General features: G+C 36.9%; 1 protein-coding gene across 2 annotated transcripts in view; it reads left to right on the forward strand.

Moving 5' to 3' along the window:
• Positions 1-21,957, forward strand: part of Cpr (Cytochrome P450 reductase) — a 159,639-nt gene that overhangs the window by 21,681 nt on the left and 116,001 nt on the right. For both annotated transcript variants that reach the window (XM_090411790.1, XM_090411791.1), the window contains exon 2: positions 19,103-19,288. In XM_090411790.1, coding sequence (XP_090267916.1) covers positions 19,110-19,288 — 179 coding nt within the window. In that variant the 5' untranslated portion in view covers positions 19,103-19,109. The remainder of the gene's footprint in view (positions 1-19,102; positions 19,289-21,957) is intronic.

Consider the following 21,957-nt stretch of genomic DNA (forward strand, 5'->3'; position numbering starts at 1 on the left):
TACCATACTGGCTTCAGACCCCAGTCCTCAGAGCCAATCCTTGCCGACTTCCCTTATCTACATTACTGAATCGACTAGAGGCTGTTCACCTTGGAGACCTGCACAAAAATCACTCTCTCCCTCAAATTTTCAAGGGCCAACAGGAGTGCTCTGGACACCTCGGGAGGTGCGGTGCTTATCACTTTTATCGGCTGGTCAGTGTTCTTCACATTACTGCAGCAATCTTTTGGATTGTCTTTATAACCTTTGCAATTTTGATAATGATAGTAGAGCTGAAAAGTTCTACTATCATTATCTACAATAACCTCAGGATTCAATACTTCTACCTCTTCCACTGCATCTCCATCATTTAAATTTGCAGCCTTGTGTGTCCAGATCCCATTTCACAACTGCCATAACTCTTCCCCAACAGATCAGTATAATAACCTTTTAATATCTATCAGACTGCCAATTGCTAATCCACTTCACCAGCTGAAGCTGGTCATTGGAACTTAATTATCAACTTTTTGTGTGACAGCTTCCCAAATCCCTCACAAAATATAGAAAAATCAGTATATGCACAGCATTATTATTAATTGCAGTGAAATAATAATAAAGATCTAGTAATTCTGTACTCATTTAATGAGTACAGAATTAGGCCACCAGTGCAGCAGGTATTTAGGAAGAAGGCCATCTCGTTTTAATGTTAAAGATACACTTGGCGAAAGTTAAACACTATCATTATTATAACCATTATAATCTAAATTTAGATAACTGCAGAGAAGAGGTATATAATAAATGAAGTATGTGAGAAAGGAAAGAATAGTCCAGGCTAGAATTCTGCAAGTTTTTAAATCTTAAATTTTAACTCCACATTTGAGATGTTACAAAACCTGTAGTTTATTAATGATGTGTGTGTGGGCAAGAGATCAAGAAGAGATAAACATCTATCGATGTTTATCTAGTGTTCAAGGTTGTGGTGGTGTGTACTGGAGAGCCAGGTCACACGAGCTGGTTGTTAAACCAGCAGTGGCTATGAACTGTATTCGTTATTAAACAATTATGGAAACAAGTACTGTGTTATCGAAAACTTCAGTTTAATATAAACTATAATAATCACTGGACGTTTCAAGCTTTGTATCAAGGTCATCATCTGAAGTACACACACCACAAAGAAACGTTGCAATCTACATACACTGCTCAAAACAATTAGAAGATATTTTAGTTTCTGTCAGATAATTATAAATTTCTGCAAATAATTATAACTATTGGGTACTTTATACCTGAATAAATATTTCTTACTTATGGATAGGGTGTAATTGATGAGATATTGTTTAAATAATCAATATTTATTACAAATTTAACAAATTATACATTTTAGCGTGAAATAATTTTAACACGAATAACAACAAGAATAGCCAAAAACACTTTTGTTAATTTTTAATAGGGTGTATGGTCTCCATTAACAGCCAAAACAGTGGTACCTCTTGATTGCATGGACTGGATAAGATGATCAAACAGTTCTTGTGGGATATTAGTGGTGGTGGTGGCAGACAGTAGATGGCGTTGGTGTAGTTGTGGTTGGTGGATTGAGTGGTGAAGACAGAGAGATATGGAGTAGGTGTCCTCCCTCGATGAGTCTTTAGGCTCCCTGGAGGTGTCACGTAATAATATTTCGCCACTCTTCTGTGAGAGCAATTTTGAGCTCTTGAAGCAATCGTGGTGGCACTAGTCGAGCAGAAACGCTCCTACCTAAAGCATCCCAGGCATGTTCAATTGGATTACAATCTGGTGAACAGGCAGACCAGTCCATTTGTTCAATACTTTCTTCCTCAAGCCACTCTTGTACCAAATTTGCACGGTGTGGATGAGCATTGTCATCCATAAAAATGAATTCTTGGCCAATTGCAGCAGCATATGGACAAACTGTAGGTTCCAAAATCTCATCGCAATACCTTTGGGCTGCTGAGGAACCGTTTATGATAAAATAGAGATCAGCATGGCCACCTATACTTATTCCAGCCCATACCATCAAACTCCCACCTTGATGTTGAGGTCTTTCATGAACAAACTGTGGAATGCTGTGGAATGTCTTCTCTCCGGCAGAAGAAATTGCAAAAATCACGTCAAGACAATTCTCTTTTTTTTTTCAATGCTACTGGAATTATCCATTATGAATTTGTTCCTGAAAGCACCCAACAATGAACGGCCAGTGTTATTTAGGAGCAATGCAGCAGTATTTGTTGGGAAATAACCGTTCCTCAACAACAGTTGGTTTTTGCATGACAACGTGCTTATGCACTGTGTGCTGGCTGTGAAGCAATTTCTGTGTTCAAAGTTGATCTGTGTGATCGAAATTTGCCAGATTTGGCTCCTGCAGACTTTTTCCTCTTCCCAAGATAAAATGTGCGTGGAGAGGGGAGTGCTTCAGTGCCATTGAGGACATCCAACATGGTGTGAACCAGATACTGAAGAAGGTTCCCATTCAGGACTTCCACCATGCCTTTGACCATCTGTATGACAGATATAAACGTTGTGTGGAGTTGGAGAGACATCATTTTGAATCTCTATAATTGACAATTACAAATATAGTTCTTTCTTTTGATATAATAATTGTTGTCTCCAGGGGCAGGTTGTGCATAGGCACTACAGAACTGCAGCACCCCCAATTTTTCTCGATATATAAATATATTTATTAATTTATATTTGCTTGTAATATTTAATTTTATCATCTACAATCCTATACAGTTCTCTTATTTTGTAAAAAAAAATAATAAAAATCCATCTTGTAGCACTTAGGAAGGCGAAGGATGCTAGGTTGTGTGGAGTTGGAGAGACATTATTTTGAATCTCTATAATTGACAATTACAAATATAGTTCTTTCTTTTGATATAATAATTGTTGTCTCCAGGGGCAGGTTGTGCATAGGCACTACAGAACTGCAGCACCCCCAATTTTTCTCGATATATAAATATATTTATTAATTTATATTTGCTTGTAATATTTAATTTTATCATCTACAATCCTATACAGTTCTCTTATTTTGTAAAAAAAAATAATAAAAATCCATCTTGTAGCACTTAGGAAGGCGAAGGATGCTAGCGGCACTGTGTTTTCCACAGTGTTATATTGCTACTTGCGCAAGCATATGCACATCATAGTCCAGTAGTAGAGTGTTTGTAGTGCTTGTCGTGTTTACTCCATCTCTTTAAATATTTGGACATTACAATTAAAGACAATAATTTTGAATTATAGTAAACTGTATAATTTTATCGATAATAAACAATATTTTTTCATGAAACAAAACAAGATTACATTTTATTTTTAAGTAATTTTGAATTATACCAAACAGTGTAATTTTATCAATAATAAACAATATTTTTTCATGTTTAATTTTTTTTTTAATTTTTACCATAATTTTGTATTTTATCCAAACACGTATACACTGTACTTACATTGTGTATGTATATTTCAAAAGTTGCAGTGCCCCCATGATTTCAAGCCACGAGCCGCCACTGGTTGTCTCATTACTTAACAGGCACACTGTGTATACAAAATGTGATTTCTCTTGTTCTTCACTTGATTTGTTTAAGTGCTGCAAGCAGTCAGTTGCTTGCAATATTAAAATAGCCAACCAGGCAGCAATTGCTTGCTGGCCTAGTTGGCTAGCATCAGTAGTGCACTCAGGATTTAATCTGGGGGGGGGGGGGGTAGCACTCAAAATATAATCTTGGGGAGGACCAAGCACTTGAGATTTAATTTTTTTTGTGGGGGGGGGGGCGTGCTAGTTGAGTAGGCAATTTGAGAATACACACTACACATTGTATACGACCTATGACTGAGCATCTACAGTGATCGCCAATACATGACACCCGTGATCTCTGGCCTGGCTCGGGCAAATGAAGTAGTGCTCGGCAGACTAAGCACTACTTCGAATTAGGAAATTCGAATTTTAATTAGGAAAAAATTTTTGGAAAATTTTCTAGTGTTTTTTTCCCTTTTTCTTTTTTTTTGGGGGGGGGGGGGCAGGACCCCTCTGGGTGCAGCTCTGGCTAGCCTAATATATATATAAATGTGTGTGTTCTCAAATGAACAGGCTGCAGGTTTGAATCTCACTGTGGCATGATATTTGGTATTGTCTTCACTGGGAGATAAGTTTCATGGTATTAATGCACTAAAAAGTGTAAAGGTTTACACTCACAAAAGTGTAAACCTTTACACTTTTGTGAGTGGATATCACATAAAAAAATGTCCTTAATTCAGAGTACTTTAAATAATATATTGATACACAATACCAAATATCATGCCACAGTGAGATTCAAACCTGCAGCCTGTTCATTTGAGAACAGGCTGCAGGTTTGAATACGCAGTATGCACGTCCAAAAAAGATATGTGCTGTGCATTATATAGGATACTGGGGAAAACTGGTGTGAAGCCATATATAATTAACCTGGTCATGAAGAAACTTCACACATGAACTTTTGTTTGCTTATACCTGGGCAACAGATTAAAACAAGAATATTGTTTCTTGCCTATTATAATTTACATGTGAGGGAGCATTTGCTATCTAGCAGGTTAGGTTTTTTTTTTTTTTTAAATGTGACACCTACCCAGAAAAGGTTGTAAACCTATAATACATTATACCATGGGTTGTGGCTTAAGATTTTTTATTTTTTGTTTTTATTATTATTATTATTCAGGACTTCTATGGAGTCACAACTCATCATGTGGGAAGCCCACCTTAGACAACGCAATGTATCATACCATTCCTTAAATTACTTGTTCACTATCAGCACTTTCACCACTCTTTCACAAGCAATGCATTTGCATTCCAAGATCCAAGCACCCCATTCATGCAAAAAAAAAAAAAAAAACACTTTTCACCCTCTTATTCACCTTCCTTTCATAGCTAGGGATATCTGTCTTATCACCCTTTCATCGTCTATCCAACAAACTCTGCAGTTTGTATGTCCTCAGTCTGCCTATGTACCATTTTTTTAAGTTACTTCATCCCCTTGAAATCCTGGTGTGATCAGATTTGAAAACAGTAAAACCAGATATACTCTGAATAAGGACTGAATGCACCACTCTCTTATCTTTTTTTTTTTTTTTTTTTTTTGCCATTGTTAATCTGTGTTACCTTTATAATTTTTGCAATATGTTCCCTAAACTTCAGATTTCTATCAACCATCACCACAAGGTCACTTGATTCTTCTACTTTGTGTGGTTGGCTCTGTGAATATGTGAGTCAGAGTATTAGAGCACAAAAACATAGGGTGAAAGAATTGATAGTTGTGGTGGGTACGAATGAATTGAAAGGAGATAAATTTTTTATGAGAGAGGACTTGAAAGTATTGTTAAAGGTAGCGAAAGAAAAGAGTGACAGAGTTAGAATGGCGAGTCTGTTGCTGCGGTATGACAGAAAGGAGTTTAGAAGGAGGGCCATAATTGCAAATGACATTATGCACAGGTTATGCAGACGGTATGGTGTGGAATGAGTTTAATGGGCGAAAGGATTCATACAAGATGGATGGCCTGCATTTGAATGGATTTGGTGTGCGGAGACTGGAAAAAGTGTTGCTGAATGAAGTGAAAATGGATGTACAGAACCAAGGAAACTAGAACTACCAAGGAGGGGGTGGGTGGATATGCAGACATCAGTGAGACAGTTGAATGTAAGAATGTATATAGTGTACCCGAGCCAGTACTAAGGACAAAAAATGGGAATGGGAAATTTAGAATAACGCATCAAGATAGGGGTGGGACAAAGCGATCACTGCAATTCATGTATACTAATGCCAGAAGCATTAGGAACAAGAAGGAAGAATTTTTGGCCTTGATTGGTTCTTCCTGGCCACAGGTTATTGGCATTAGTGAAACATGGCTGACGGAAGATGATATAGTTAGTGGGATAGAACGTGTAGGTTATAGTGTGTTTAGGAGGGACAGAGAGAATAAAATGGGGGGTAGGGGTGTTATTGATGATAGCTGATGAACTGCAGCCAGGGAGAATTGAAGTTGTATCGCAGCATAGTGAAAAGAGCTCATTTGAGGCTATTTGGTGTGAGATTGAGACTGGCAGAATAAAATATCCAGTTGGGTGCTGCTATAGACCAGATGATGAAATAGATGGTGGAGATAGTATGCATAAACAAATTGATGAAATGAGTAGAAGGAGGGTAATTATTATGGGGTATTTCAACTATGGTAACATTGATTGGAAGGAGGAGAGGACACATGTGAGGAAGGAAATGGATTTTATTCAATTATTAAGGGATAACTATCTGAGACAGCATGTAATTGAAAATACTAGGGGATGTGAGAGTGCTTGACCTGGTAATAGCATCTTAGAATTTGACTGTAATGAATATGACCATGTTGCCACCTATTGGTGAGAGTGATCATAAGGTCTTGACCTAGGAGGTGACTATAGGTGTGGAATTTTCGATTAAGACAGGGTATATGTGGAATTACCGTGCTGGCGAGTATGACAAGCTTAGGAGGTTGCTTGGATCAGTGCCATGGCATGTACCAACTGCAAGGGCTGGATGTCAATAGAGCATGGGAAGTGGTCAAGAAGCATTTACAGGAAGTTAGGTGATTGTATACCTAGCGTCCGAATAGTAAAACAAGTACGGGTTAAATGGATGAATAACACCATTAAGCTTGACCTGCAAAAAAAAGAAACAACTGTAGAGGGAATTTAAAGAAAGGGGTGACCTGCAGGCACACGAACGGTAAAAAGTGCAGGCCAGAAGGGTAAAGAGTGTGGTAAAAAAAAGCAAAAGCGGATTATGAAAGGAAACTAACTATGCAAGCTAAAGAGAATCCCAAACAATTCTTTCAATATGCTGCAAGCAAGAAAAAAACTGTATACGGCAGAATGATTTTAAGGAATGACGATGGTAAGGAGGTCACTGAATCACTCAATATAGTGGAGTTACTGAGCGAGCACTTTGCAAAAGTATATCATCCAGGTGGTGACATTGATAAAATGAAGGAACCATTAGTTTATATGGGAATTGTGATGAATGAAGTGGAGGTGATTAGTCTATTACAGAACCTTAATATAATATAAGAACCTTAATACATCTGTGGGATTGGATGGTATACCGGCACAGGTCTTGCGTGAAGTGGCTAAGGAATTATCAGTGCCCTTGACCATGTTGTTTAATCTGAGTCTCGGGTCTAGTTTAGTCCCGAAGGTGTGGAAAGAGAGGAAAATAATTTCACTGCATAAAGGAGGATATGGTTGCAAATTACCTACCGATCAGCATATCAGGAGTCATTGTCAAGGTCTTGGAGAAAGTAGTCAAGGGAAAAATACAGGAATGGATTGATGAAAATGAGATACTGTACGGGGGACAGCATGGCTTTGGCTTTGTGAAGGATAGATCATGCCTCAGTAACTTGCTCAAGTTTTATAACAAGGTGATGGCTGAACTGGATAAGGATAATGGGTTTACAGTGATACTGCTGGACCTGGCAGAGGCATTTTACAGGATACCACATGGAATTCTAATCTGTAAACTACAACATATGGGAATGGATATAGGGTTGGTGAGATGGATAGGTGGGTGGTTGATGGAGAGATATCAAAGAGTAGTTTATTGAGGAGTAGAGTCCAAAAGACTGCCTCTGACTAGTGGTGTGCTGCAGGGTTCTGTTCTTAGACCACTGCTGTTTAATCTGTTTTTTAACGATATAGGGAAGGATCTAAGAGGAACAGTTCGTTTGTTCGCTGATGATGCAAAGTTGGGTAGGGCAATAATGAATGCAGAAGATCATCCTGCATCTTGCAGGATGATTTGGATAGATTGGAGTTCTGGGCTAAGGAGAATGGATGTCAATTTAATGTGACAAAATGTAAGGTTATGCATTTTGGGGTGAAAAGATTTAGCAGCAGTATGCCACATTGGTGGAACTGTACTCCAGGAGATTGATGAGGCGAGGGATTTGGGAGTGTTGGTGGATAGGGAATTGAAGTTTAGGGGGCACATTGCAAAAGTAGCTAAATCAGCTCATCAACTCACTTGGTTGTTGAAAAATAACTTGACGAGCAGAGACAAGCAAGTTATTGTACCTCTGTACCGAGCCTTGATAAAACCTCATCTCGACTACTGTGCTCAGATTTGGTCACCTAGGTTCCTTCTTGATGGGGAGGGGGAGAGGATCCAGAGGCGAGTGACTAAGATGATAGCGGGTCTATGGAATGAACCATATGAGAACAGGTTGAAGATTTGTTAGTTGCAGAAATTGGTTGTAGGTGGAGAGGGGAGATATGATTGAGACATTCAAATTGCTAAAGGGTTTCTATAGTGTTAATTTAGAGGATATTTTTGAGATCACGACTGGTGGTGGTGGTGGTAAAACTAGGGGACACCTATGGAAGCTGGATAAGAGTGTGGTTAGCAGGGGTGTTAGAGCTGGGTTCTTTACTTTTAGAGTGGTAAATGAGTGGAATAAGCTGCCAGAGTCTGTTGTGGGTGCTATGATGGTGAGTGAGTTCAAGGCAAGGTATGATAGATACTGTGAGAATGTCATATAGTTGTGTGGACATGATGTTTAGGGTCTCCCTCGATGAGTCTAAGGTCTCCCTGGAGTCGCCTGTAATAATAATATATGGAATATGCAACCTCCATTGGTAGATCCCATGTTTCATATGCCCAGTCATTACCTGCGCTTCCCCTGCATGGAGCGATACCTCTGAAACAAATATTATAAAATTGCAGAGAATCCAGAACAAATAATATATGGAATATGCAACCTCCATTGGTAGATCCCATGTTTCATATGCCCGGTCATTACCTACGCTTCCCCTGCATGGAGCCATACCTCTGAAACAAATATTATAAAATTGCAGAGAATCCAGAACAAATATCTGAGGATGATTCTGGACACCCCAACTCCCAGATCCATAGAGAAGAGATGCATTTAATTGGCATCCCCTTTTTGTTAGCCCAAGTTTATGTGTTAAACTTTACAAGATTTGGGAAGCATTATTTCATAGACTTTGTATTCAATGTCCAAGGCTAGGCCACTATCCCCCATAGAGGGCACCTGTCACAGACTTTAGGCTTTTAGTCTAACATCTTCCACCTATTTTTTATTTATTTTTTTTTTTTTGTGTGTGTGTTATTACAATTTTCATATTGTATTCCAGAAGATGTCTCTGTGACAGAGATGAATTATTGGAACTAAACCTGTGTAATTATGAGCTCTTTAACTCTTCCCTTCTGCTTTCTCCATAATTAAAGCCTGCTTTTTCAGGATTTTTTATTCATGTGGGGTTTCCCCCAATCCTCGACCGCCCCTTAGGACTGGTTGAGCTCTCCTAATGAGGGATTTTATGTATTTTTGACTGTAACAGTGTGTGTTCACATGGCCAGTTTGCCTGTTCTGAGGGGAAATAAACTTGAGTTTTCAGCAGAAAAAACCTCCGTATGAGACCAGCTAACTCACCTTTAATCGAAAGAGACCAGATAAATGTTCCTCACGTCATGGATGGGAATCGAACCCAGGTCTTTCTGACCAAAGGGCTTCATCTATACTGACTGAGCTACGCACCCTAATAAAGTGATCATTAAGCAACTGTTATGTCATTTGTCCACAATCATTTCTCTTCCTACTTGTCAAATAATGAGAGAATTCCTTGGATTTCAGTGCTAGGTTCTTCTTTTGTTCCATATTTGTCTTCCTTACTATACTAGCCATCGCTTTTTTGGTTTGAGTCTTATATTCTTCGTACATCTGATCTCCACTTCTTTCTTAATATTTTTTCTATACTTTTTTCATCTCTTATTCCTGTTTGATTATATGAATCATCCCCTTTATACCAAATTTTATTCTCTTTCACTTGAGGTATGCAATTGCTGCTGTCTTTCTTAACTGGTTCCCTGCTGATTTACTGCAGATATTGAAGTTTAAACTAAAGATGCCAAGAAAGTATATTCTTGATTTAATTCTTTATTTGCATGTGAAGTCACTTCACAAATGGGCTACTTGTATATAGAGGCTCATGACTTCACATCAGTATCCCATAATGCAATGCACATAGCATTATGCATGCCTGCAAGGCTATGTATTATGGGAGGGTCCCATAAATTGGTCCTAATTTTTTGTCTCCCCCCCCTCCCCCCAGCTAGTAGAGCCTCCTGCATAAGTATGGCAATGGTCAGGAAAACCTTCTTGTAAAAGTTATAGAGTTTCTTGAAGTGGTATGTTTTATAAACAAAACAACTATTCCAAAATAAACCATCATTTCAGACTCTTGATTGTATTTATTCAGTTGTTATTATATTATTCGGCAAAATTTTCAAGATTTCTGTGAAACCCTATTGAAAAAAAACAGCTCTTATATTGAAAATAGTTTTCAATAGTTTTGGTTTAGTTTCTCTGTTTACAAATTTACTACTTTAAGAAACTTGAAAACTTTCTTTCATGTTGTCAAGTTTCTCTAATGCCGTTGTAAGATTATTTAAGTTTAGTATCAATTCTGGTTATTTTACCTGGTGTAATAAATTGTTTCAACAATTTATTACACCAGGTAAAATAACTCATTACTTTATGGAGCATTTAGTGGATCAGATTTCTAGCCCATTTCTCCTCAATCTTGTATGTGGCTATATTTTGTGGATGATATCTTTGCAATATGGTCTCACTCTGAAACAGAACTATTTCAATTTTTGGTTAGAGTTGAGATCTAATTGATTAGTAGTACTACTACTACTAACAGTATTTCATGTGGCAGTGAGTTTGAAGCAATTTGGTGTGAGTGGAATCTAACAAGATCAATTACATAGTGGGGTGTTGTTACAGACCTGGTGAATCGATGAAGAAATGATGAAGTGATGAAGAAATGCATCACCAAATAGAGACGATGGGTGTGAAAAGAGTAATCATAATGGGAGACTTTAATTATCCAAATATTGATTTGGTAGCAGTAGAATCTCATGAGAAGAATGAAAATGAATTTATTGAGCTGTTGTGGGACAACTTCCTCAAGCAACATGTGACAGAAGGAACTCGAGGTCAGTGAGTGTTAGATTTGATTATAGTGTCAGAGGGCATTTCAGTTAAAGATGTAATTATTCTGCCTCCAGTTGGTGACAGTACTCATGCAGTACCCACTTGCGAAGTGACTAAGTTTATGAATGGTCCATTCAGAAAAGGTAACATGCTGAACTACAAAGCAGGAACTTATGACCAACTGAGGAGTATATTAAGTTCAGTGGATTTGTTGATAGATGGGAAAAATATCGACCGTGCATGGGAAGCATTTAAAAATACTTAAATGATGCGATATCGGAGTGTCTCCTGAGCGTTCGAAGAATAAATAGGGTAGGAATCAAATGGATGTATAATCATATTAAGCAAGAGATTCGTAAGAAAAGAATGATGTGGGAGGAATACTGTGTGCATAAGGATGATGTCTGTTATGAAAGTTATAAAAAGCAGGCTAGAATAATCACAACTGTTGTATGGAAGGCAAAGTCTGAGAATTCTATCAATATGCTGCAAGTAAAAGAAAGAATGAATATGAAAGCATAACTCTTCTAAATGCAGATGTTGTGAGGGTTACAGATGCAGAAGAAGTTGTTCAACTAATGAGTCCCAATTTTGTTAAAAGCTATCAACCTGGTGTATGTGATATTGAGCTAACTGCTGCCTCTTCACTGGATGAAGAAACTCAAGTATATGAGGATGAGGTATTAGAGCTGTTCCACAAACTGAATAAGAATTCAGCAATAGGGACTGATGGGATATCAGCATGTGTGCTAAAAGAGTGTTCAGCTGAACTGACCAGGCTGTTTATTAATAGTCTCAGAACAGGGAAGATTCTGCAGGAATGGAAAGAATGTATGGTAATTCCATTGCACAAGGGTGGTGCGAAGAACGATGTATTTAACAATCGACCAATTAATATCTCAGGAGTGGTGGTGAAGATTTTTGAAAAATTGGTTAGGCCTCACATTCGGCAATGGGTTGACAGTGAATCTCTACTTCGCAATGAGCAACATAGTTTTACTAAGTGAAGATCATGTTTTAGCAACTTACTCACATTCTATAATAATGTTACCATTGAACTAGATGAGGGAAATGGATAACTATGATAATTTTGGATTTTGCTAAGGCTTTTGACAGAATACAGCATGGTAGACTGTTGCATAAATTGGAGAATATGGGTTTGGATTATGGAATATTAGTGTGGATAAGAGGGTGACTGACTAACAGATATCAAAAATTGGTATATGGGATGTGAGTCTGCAAGATTTAAGGTAACCAGTCGTGTACAGCAAGGATCAATGCTTGGTCCACTGTTATTCAATCTGTACATTAATGATATTGGTAAGGATTTGACAAGTGACATGCTGATATGCAGTACTTGCAGAATGATTTGAATAGGCTGGAATTGTGGACATGGGAAAATGGATATAATTTCAGTAGAAGTAAAGTCATTCACTCTGGGGTGATTAGATATCCGGTGTCATATTATATAGGAAGTTGAAGTTCAGGGTCCATGTAGCAAAAATTGCAAATACAACTCAAAAGATAATTGCAATGCTGAAACAAACCTTCACATGTAATGATGAGGGTGTCATTTTGCCTCTTTACAAGGACTTGATAAGACCTCTCTTGGACTATTGTACATAGGTTTGTTCTCCTGGTTTCTGTTGTGATTCTGATATAGTGGATAGAGTGCAAAGGAGAGTGTTAAAAATGATATACGGATTGTAGAATACTAGTTATGAAAACAGGTTGAGAATTTGTAGACTGCAAACACTAACAAACAGGAGAAAGAGAGGATGATATGATTGAGACTTACAAACTTCAGAAAGAGTCATACAGGAATTTCAGTTGATGGAATTTTTCAATTTTTGGAGGGTGACTAAAGGACAAGAGGGCATCCTTGGAAGCTGAGAATGAATGCCGCCAAGAAGCGGGTGAGGGCTAGATTTTTCTCTCAGAGGGTGGTGTGTGATTGGAATGGATTGCCATTAGATGTTGAGTGCAAGCAGTGTGAATGAATTCAAGAATAAGTATGATAGCTGGTGTGTGTAGTGTGTAGCCTCCCCCAATGAGTCCCTGACTCCTTGGAGGTCTCTCTTAATAATAATAATATAGGATTGTGTATATGAGGGAGTAGTCTCTCAAAAGAGGAAGGTCACCAGCACAGTACTGCAGGGATCTGTCTTGGGGCTATTATTGTTGAACTTGTATGTTAATGATATTAGAAGTGACTTAACTTGGGATATGCAGTTGTTTGTTAATGCAAGTTGGGAAGAACTAGAAGGAGCAGAGCAGATGTGGTTTCACATGAGAATCTCGGTAGGCTATGTCAGTGGGCAAGTGAATAAGCTGTCAATCTAATTGCAAAGTGTATAGTCTTGAAATATGATAGTCAAGGTTCAGATGTAGAGTATACAATTAATGAAGAAATTTTGAAGGAGATGGAATAGTTGAGAGAATTGGGAGTGATGGCAGACAATTTGAAGTATAATTTCTTGTCATTACTTGCTGTAACTATCTGTCATACAGGGTATTGTAAAACTACAGTGATAATACATTTTTCTGCTTATATATGGAAATCTGATTTCTGCCATTGATTTATTTTCAGTATTTCCATGGGTCAGCTAATGCCTGTTTGTTCATGTATAGGGAGGTAGGCAGGGCCGTTTACCCTATCTCCATGGGTTTAACTCCCACTAATGTATCCTTGCCCATGGTTCAGCCTGGAGTGTGTGTGTGTGTGGGGGGGGGTTACTGTCATTAGTTTTTGTCTGCAACTGAATAGGGCTGAGGTTTTGACGTTGTCTGTTGTCTGCTTGAAGCAATGCCAAATCTAGAGCACAGAACCTGTGATAATTTCAGATCACTCAGTGAGATTTATAAGAATAATCATGTTAGATCACTCATAATTTTTGGAGAAGATTTTGCACCTTTGTTGTTAAACTTCAATAAAGGTCACCTAGAAGGTGCCTACCCGAAGAGTAGAACTGGTTTCTGCTTGAACCCAGCTTTGGTGTGCCTACAAGCTTTTGTGTGCTACTGAGCAGAATCAATAAGTTTTTACCTGTGTATGCTGTTACTTGCACAGTGTTGTCTGTTGGAATTAATGCAAGACTCAGTGTCTTGGAGTGTTCTACATTTAGTGATCTTTTAAGATTGGCCATTGTTTACTCAGGTTCAAACTACTGGATTTTTTTTTTTTTTTTTTTTTTTTTTTTTTTTTTTTTTTTTTTGAATAATAGTCATCATCAGTTTCCCCAATGTACCTCCAAGTGGTGTTCCGGTTACTATGACAGCACCACATGATTAAGTTTATAATTGTTATTAATCTCTTATCCACAATTTTCCTCCAAATTAGTCAATTACTTGTAAGCACTACTCTAATGTCATATTTAACATTTTGTTCTAATACAGTTCTAACTCTGAATCAATCCACCTAGACCTTGGTCTTACTCTGGGTCTCTTTCTTGGCAACAACACCTGTTTTGCTAACCCATTTTATTTAAGTGGCCATATACCACCTTAGATTAGCTCTACTGACACATTCTTGAATGCTAATAATGTCAAGTTCCTTTCTAATAACTTCATTTTTAAAAAGATTCTGCCATTGAAGCTGCTCAACTTTAATCCTTTTTAAGACTTTCTTACATGATGTTCTTTTCAATGTGATATCCATTTTTATGCTGCTTAGTACTAAGTAATGGTCACCTCCAATTTCGAATCCTCTACACTCTTGTATCCTGAACCAACTTTATGATATCATTATCAACGAGGCTTTTCTTATTTCTTGTATCTTCTCTCCATGTGAACTTTTTTTTTTTGAACAAATTGTATCTTTATTTGAACAAATAAAGATAGAAACCGCTCTTGGGTAGTGACCTTTCCTGTAATTCATAGCAGTACACATTCAAAAGGAAGTGTGTTATGGGATACTAGGCAACTAATATGAAATCAGCTGTCTCTGTGTTATTATTATGATGATGATTTATTATGACTAAATCCTCCATGGAATCAGTAGGCTCATCATGGGAGGTTCATTCAACTGACAACATATTTATCATACTGAATCTTAAAATCCTTAACATTCTCTGCATTAACAACATATTCTGGTAATGTGTTCCATTCGCCCACAATTCTTAATGTAAAAAAATCTACTCCTTGCACCTCTCTTCATGACACTCTTACATAACTTTCAGGGATGGCATCTGCCTTCTATTTTTTTTTTATAATCACCTCTGAATTAATCCAATAAAATCCCTTTACTGACTTAAACAGCTCTATTATAGCACCTCTTTTCCCTCTATCCACCCAACTCTGCAATCCATATTCTTTCAACCTCTCTTCATAGCCAACATTCCAGAGCCCTGATATTGTCTTAGTTCTCGTTTCTGGATCCTCTCCAAAAATATAGCCTTGCCTTGATGACTTTTTGTTCACTTATGTTTGAGTAAAGGAGAAAAACAAGAATTTGATTTCTGGTCCTTTATAATTTACTTTATTTTTTAAAATTTTTCTTGAAATTAAAGTAATAATTGGCATGTTCAATAAATAGTGTTCTAGGGCTAAATTATGTAATGCACAAATTAACCTCTGTGAAAGATGGTTGGTATAAATACCATATCAGTATTTCTGAACAAAATAATAATAAACATAACTTGCGCTTTGCACCATAAAACAATTATTTTGATGGTACACATTTTGCAACTATGTTCAACTGGATATTGCGTTTTAACAAAAACTTATTGCATCTTATAGCTTTTGCACATGCTTAATGCTAGCCCTGGCAAGTGTGCTTATATTTTAAATCTTTTGTTATCAGTCCTGTCATTTTTTGCCATTTTTTAAGATTCTAATATTATTATAATAAACTTCCATGGAGTCATCAGACTCATCTTGGGAAGTCTCGCTCAGCAAGCTATGCAGTACTTATCATATTGAACTTTAAACTCATTCAAACTCTCACCATTCTGACAGCGTGTTCCACTCTTACACATCCTCCATGTAAAAAAATTTCCTTCTCCTCACTTTACAACAATGGCATGCAACTTCCAATGAGTTTCTTGCTCACTCACTCACTCACTTACTCACTCACACACAAAAAAACCTGTTATTCTGTGTGTAATCCTTTGTATGTAAATCTGTTAAATTCTCTTCACTAACTTAAAGCTCTGTCATATCATCACTTTTCCCTCTTCTTCACTGAACAGTTTACATTCCCTGAACTTCTTTCCCTATAATCAACTGCCTTAGTTACTCATTTCTGGATTCTCTCAGTACTTTCCACATCGCAGTATAAACTAACCAACCAGCTGTGCACAGTTGCTTTTGTTCACGTGTAATCTCAACAATACTTTATACAGTGGCACAGTCAGTTCCCTTAACCCTTCTTGTCCACGTGCTTGTCATTATGGTATCAATGCACTTTGTATTCTATATAAGTGCAACACTTACAACATGCCCTCTGAACTTTGAACTGCTGCCAACCAGCACATCTCAAATCTTGTTCACCTTTAAACTCAGTTCTACTAATATAGCACTATACCTCTGCACTCTAAGGTGCAGCACATTACATTTAACATTACGACTGCAATCCCCACTCGTTCATCCAAGCTAAAAAATATTTAAATCTTCCTGAAGGGTTAACATCAGTATCACTCTTTATAACTGTTCATAAACTCTGTAATATCAGCAAACAACTGAGGATCTTTCCTCTTTGCTCCACATAAAATATCATTAGCAAATAAGTTAAATAGTAAGGGCACTGAATCAACCAAAGCAACCCTGCAATATACCACTTTCACCTGTCTTTTCTTGTTTACATTATTTTCCCATAATGTAAAGCACATCTCACTAGAAGATGTATACTGCAATGCATTATGGGTGGGGTCACTACCCAGACCGGTTTCAACCTTTTTTGAGGTCTCCTCAGTGAGTAGCTAGACCCTAAATACCCAAGTTATAGTAATACGGAGCCTTATCAATTTTACCTATAGAAGTTGCAACAAGGTGTTTTTATTTTTAATAAAAATCTCTGGAGGAGATATAGATGTAATAAATTTTTTACCTTGGGGATATTGTATATTAGGATAACCAAGTTATTTTATACTTGGGATTAGAAGTTAAAATAACCAAGTTTATAAAATAACTTGGTTATCCTAATATACAATATCCCCAAGGTAAAAAATTTATTACATATATATATATATACACACACACACACACTAGGGGGGGTTCCCCCTTCGAGTTCTGGGCTAGTAAGCCAATTCTCCATTGTTTTGAAACGTCCAACAAATTGTTGTCTCATGAAGGCAAACACATTGTTGGACATTGGACAATGAAGAGACAAAAAAAGTTTCAAAAATCCGGCTTATATAGAGAGTAGATATATATACATTTCACATTGTTGGAATGCAGCCATCGATTATTTTCAATATACTAAAAACACTCGTGATCAGTAGGGTGTTTGTGCATCAGACTATTAACCATTAATGATACAGAAGGCATATCTGACTGCCAAGAAACAGGTTGATCATGCTGCATTGGGACACAACAGCTTGTGGCTGTAAAGGCACTTGTCTGTTGCAATCTTGTGAGAACACAGAAAGTGATGTCGTGTACTAACTGATGACCTGGGGATGAGAACCTGTTGTTCTCATCCCCAGGTCACTGCAGCAGAGGGTAATAAAATCAACAATACTTCTTCAGTAGTATGCAAACAACAGACGTGAGATATTCTCTTCACAGATGAGAAAATCTTCTCATCTGTGAAGAACTATTGAAGAATCGTTTAACCAAGTTGACTAGATGATTTGAGAATACATACTATGCATCGCCTACTACATATGACTGAGCATCTGCAATGATCACTAATTCATAAGTAGTATAGAAATAGAAGACACAACACAACATAAATTAAAAAACATAAAAAACAGTGAATTTTAATTAGGAAAAGATTTTTGGAAAATTTTCTAGTGTTTTTTTTTTCTTTTTTCTTTGGGGGGAACCAGGGGGAAAGGGCCCCTGGCTCCCCCCAAAGAAATCTTACCAGGAACCTTCATTAGGGAAATACCTCTGTAATTCTCACATTCAGTTTTATTTCCCTTTTTATGAGAGAGCTTTCCCTTTTTAGTAGACCTATGAGAGCTCTACTCCAATCATTGGGAATTTCTCCCTCTGTCCAGGCGTTCTGAATCATGCAGTACAGCCATTGTAAGACTTTTATACCTCCATACTTGTGCATTTCTGGTCGAATATCATCTACTCCTGCTGCCTTTCCACATTTCAAGCCTTTGATGGTTTTTTTCTACAATTTTTCGAAGTAATTACTCCTTACTTCAAGGATATCTTTTTCTCCCATTTTCATGTCACCTTTATCATCTCTAATTCCTTTTACAACACTCTTTCCTCCATTTCTGAGCTTCTTCAACAACCTCCAGAATATCTTGCCACCGTCTTCATATTTCTTTTCTGTGTTCTTACCAAAGTCTTCCCATGACTTTTGTTGAGCTAGTTTTACACAGTGTTTAGCTTTCTTACATTTGTCTCTGTATTCTCTAAGAGCACAAACTGACTTATTTTCCAGGAACTTTTGATATGCTTTCTTCTTTTTCTTCATTGCCTCTTTAACTTCCTGTGTCCACCATGGAGTTCTGAATTTTCTATCCTTACAGAGAACCTCACCACATGCCTCTCTGGCTGAATCAGTCAGGGTGTTCTTCAAGGCTTGCCACTGAATATCCAGTACACTCTGGTGTCCTGTGCCAGGAAGGTGCAGGACACCAGAGTGTACAGAGGATTTGAAACTGGAGGTAATCACTGTTTAGTTTTGAGCTGGATAAAATTGAATTTTATTTTGAAAAGAAAAAGTTTCTTTTTCTTTTCAAAATAGGTGAACTCTTGAGTTCACTAACATGTACACATGACAAAATTTTGAATAATGAATAGTTTATAAAGTAGTTCTTTTTCATTATAGGTGATTATTCTTTAGAAACTTTGGAAATGCAATCTTTATGCAAGTCAAATTGTTGATTTTCATTCAATCATTTTATATCTAATTATAATTGAAATAATTAACATCACAGTAATTATCTTCATATAACACCATTTTTGATAGTTCTACAATGACTGCACATCAGCCAGAGTCCAACAATGGGGAAACAGTATCAGAAGAGGAAAGCCAAGTATTTGGAATTGTAGACATAATTATTATGTTGGGTTTACTTGGTATAGCAATTTATTGGTTGTTTTTTAAGAAAAAGAAGACCCCTGCACCTCAGGCCATCAAAACTTTCTCAATAGAGTAAGTAAAACTTAACTGCTAATCATTTCCCTCTCTTGCCTCTTATTTTATAATACTAAAATCTCTAATTGGATCTTTGGAAATAATCAGATTTTTTGCTAGAGCTGTGTTCATTAAAATTTTGTGCATGAACATAATTTTTCCATTGAAATGCATTTCAGTAGGAAAGGTTATGCTTCTTGATTGAAAATTATTTTAGGTTAGAAATGTGCTTTATTATAATTGTTATTACTATTAGACCTCCAGGGAGTCAAGGTCTTATGAGGGATGATCACCCATACCAGCAGTCATAATTTCTCTTAAACTCATTCACACTAGATGTCCTAACTACTTCAACAGGCAATCTGTTCCACTCACTCACTGACGGTTCTATGAGAGAAAAATCTAGCTCTCACCATTTTCTTAACTGCACAAAAACCTAACTTCCATGGATGCCCAACTTTCTATAACACCCTCTCAAAAAAAAGTTTATAGACCTCTATCATATCATTCCTTCTTTCTTCTGTCTACCAGTGTCTGTAGTCCATATACTCACAATTTATCCTTGTAATCTACAATGTAGATTACAAGGATAAATTATTATTATTCAGGACTTATTTTGTACAATTAGTCCTACTTTTTGCCCCTCCCCCACTAGAGCCTCGTATGCATGTGCATGAGTATAGTCCTGATCCTGCTATCATCAGGATTAGGGCTGTAGTAACAAATTTTCCCAACTATTGAATACTGTTCTTACATATGCTAGAGACTCGTGCGCCTGTACTTGAGTATAGCCCTGATCCTGCTATCATCAGGATCAGGGCTGTAGTCACAAATCTGCCTGGCTATTGAATACTGCTCTCACATATTGGGTGGGCCCCCAGAAGCTCCCCCCAAAATGCTTGACTCAATACAGAGGAGAGCAATTAGATGTCCTAATTGCTCTCCTCTGATGGATCATTAGACTTATTAATGATCCATCTCTTACCAACTCACTCCCTCCACTTTCGCACAGATGTTTGGTTTCTGCAATATGTGTATTCTACAAATATTTCCATAGGAAATGTTCATTTGAAATAGCATCAATAATTCCCCCACTTAATACTAAACTTGTTGGAACTATTGCAGCTGCTGCTGCGCAGAATTCCTTCACAGTGTACCTCGAAACCCACAGAACAAGTATCTTTTTCTCTTCCTTCATCCCTGCAACTGCTGTAGAACAGTCTTCCCCCTGCTGTGTTTACCAAGGAATAAAATATACAGCCATTTAAATCAAATGTAAACAAGTCCCTCCTTTTCCAACTCACTACCCATACACTGTACTAATGTACTATTGGTTAACCATCCAATCTCTCGTGTATGGGCTCAACATAAAAAAAAAATCGTAAGAAGAATAGAATTCTTTTATGCCAAGTTGTATGATGATTCTCAAGACTTAAACCAATATGAAAACAAAAATGTAATATCCCAAATAGAAGAGGAAGAAATATGTCCTGATGTTTTAAAAGATGAAGTTCAATATACAATGGTAGCATAAGTGATGGAAAGACACCAGGTGAAGATGAGTTACCAATAGATTCTGAAAGCAGGTGGTGTACCAGTGATTACTATGTGAAGTAAAGTTTATACATCATGCCTAAGACAAGAGAATAACCAAAGAGTTAGACAATGCTAATTTATTATAGTTTTTTAAAAAAGAAGACAGAGAAGATATTAAAAATTACCACCCTATCAGTCTCATTTCAACAATATACAAAATTTTTATAAAAATTATTAGCAACAGAAATACATTTAGTATATATTTGGTAATAAAATTTTTCTTTCTAAGTAAAGAATGAAGATTTGAGGGAATGATGGAAGACGTGATATCTGGAGGAAATAGGTTTTCAAGGATCTGTGTTGATTCTTTCACAGAGATGTTGGTAAATAACAAAGCAACGTTTAAACTAGCTAATATGTCTGATGGGGAAAACAAATTTCCCCATCAGACATATTTTAAAAGTTTTATCTATGAAATGTGTTGATTTTTTCAAGTAAGAATTTATATGTCTGATATGAGACTTGAGGAGATTAGATAGTTATTTAGAGAGAACATGTTGGAGATCTTCTGCCACCGATTATTCGATGAAGGGGGATGGATGTCTGTCTTATGAATTTTAAGCACATGATACACATGATTAAACTGTCATTCCATAATTTTCAATTTATAGAAATGATGCTATTGCGAAACATTTAGTTTTTTGTTGGTTTTTTACTTATATTAAACAACCTCGTGAAGATGTTGTCAGCCATAGAGACAGCAAAACATGTTGAGGAAACATCTAATGTTAATAAAAAAATATTCACGAGTTAAAACCTGGTTATGCAAATCTACTCGTTGTGAATTACCTACAAATGTAGGTAATTGTCTTGTCAGGGAGACAAAGAAACGGGCACCTTCCTTCGAAAAGCTTAAATGCAAAAAAGTATCACTTTCCAACACTTTGCAAAAATAATTCTTCCTTTTTTTAAGAAATCAAAGAAAAAGTTCATTCTGCAAATGGGGGATATATAAAAATGCAAGTTTTGCTCATTTGCGAGCTGAAATACAAAAAAAAAGTAGATTAGACTTATTCTCTACTGAATGAGAAGCATATCACCTACATAATACTCTACAAAATTATTAGCAACAGAAATATATTTGGTAATAA

Source organism: Typopeltis vanoorti, chromosome 22, assembly GCF_054136105.1.
Source record: "Typopeltis vanoorti isolate ZY-2024b chromosome 22, IOZ_Tvanoo_1.0, whole genome shotgun sequence".
NCBI classification, from domain to species: domain Eukaryota; kingdom Metazoa; phylum Arthropoda; class Arachnida; order Uropygi; family Thelyphonidae; genus Typopeltis; species Typopeltis vanoorti.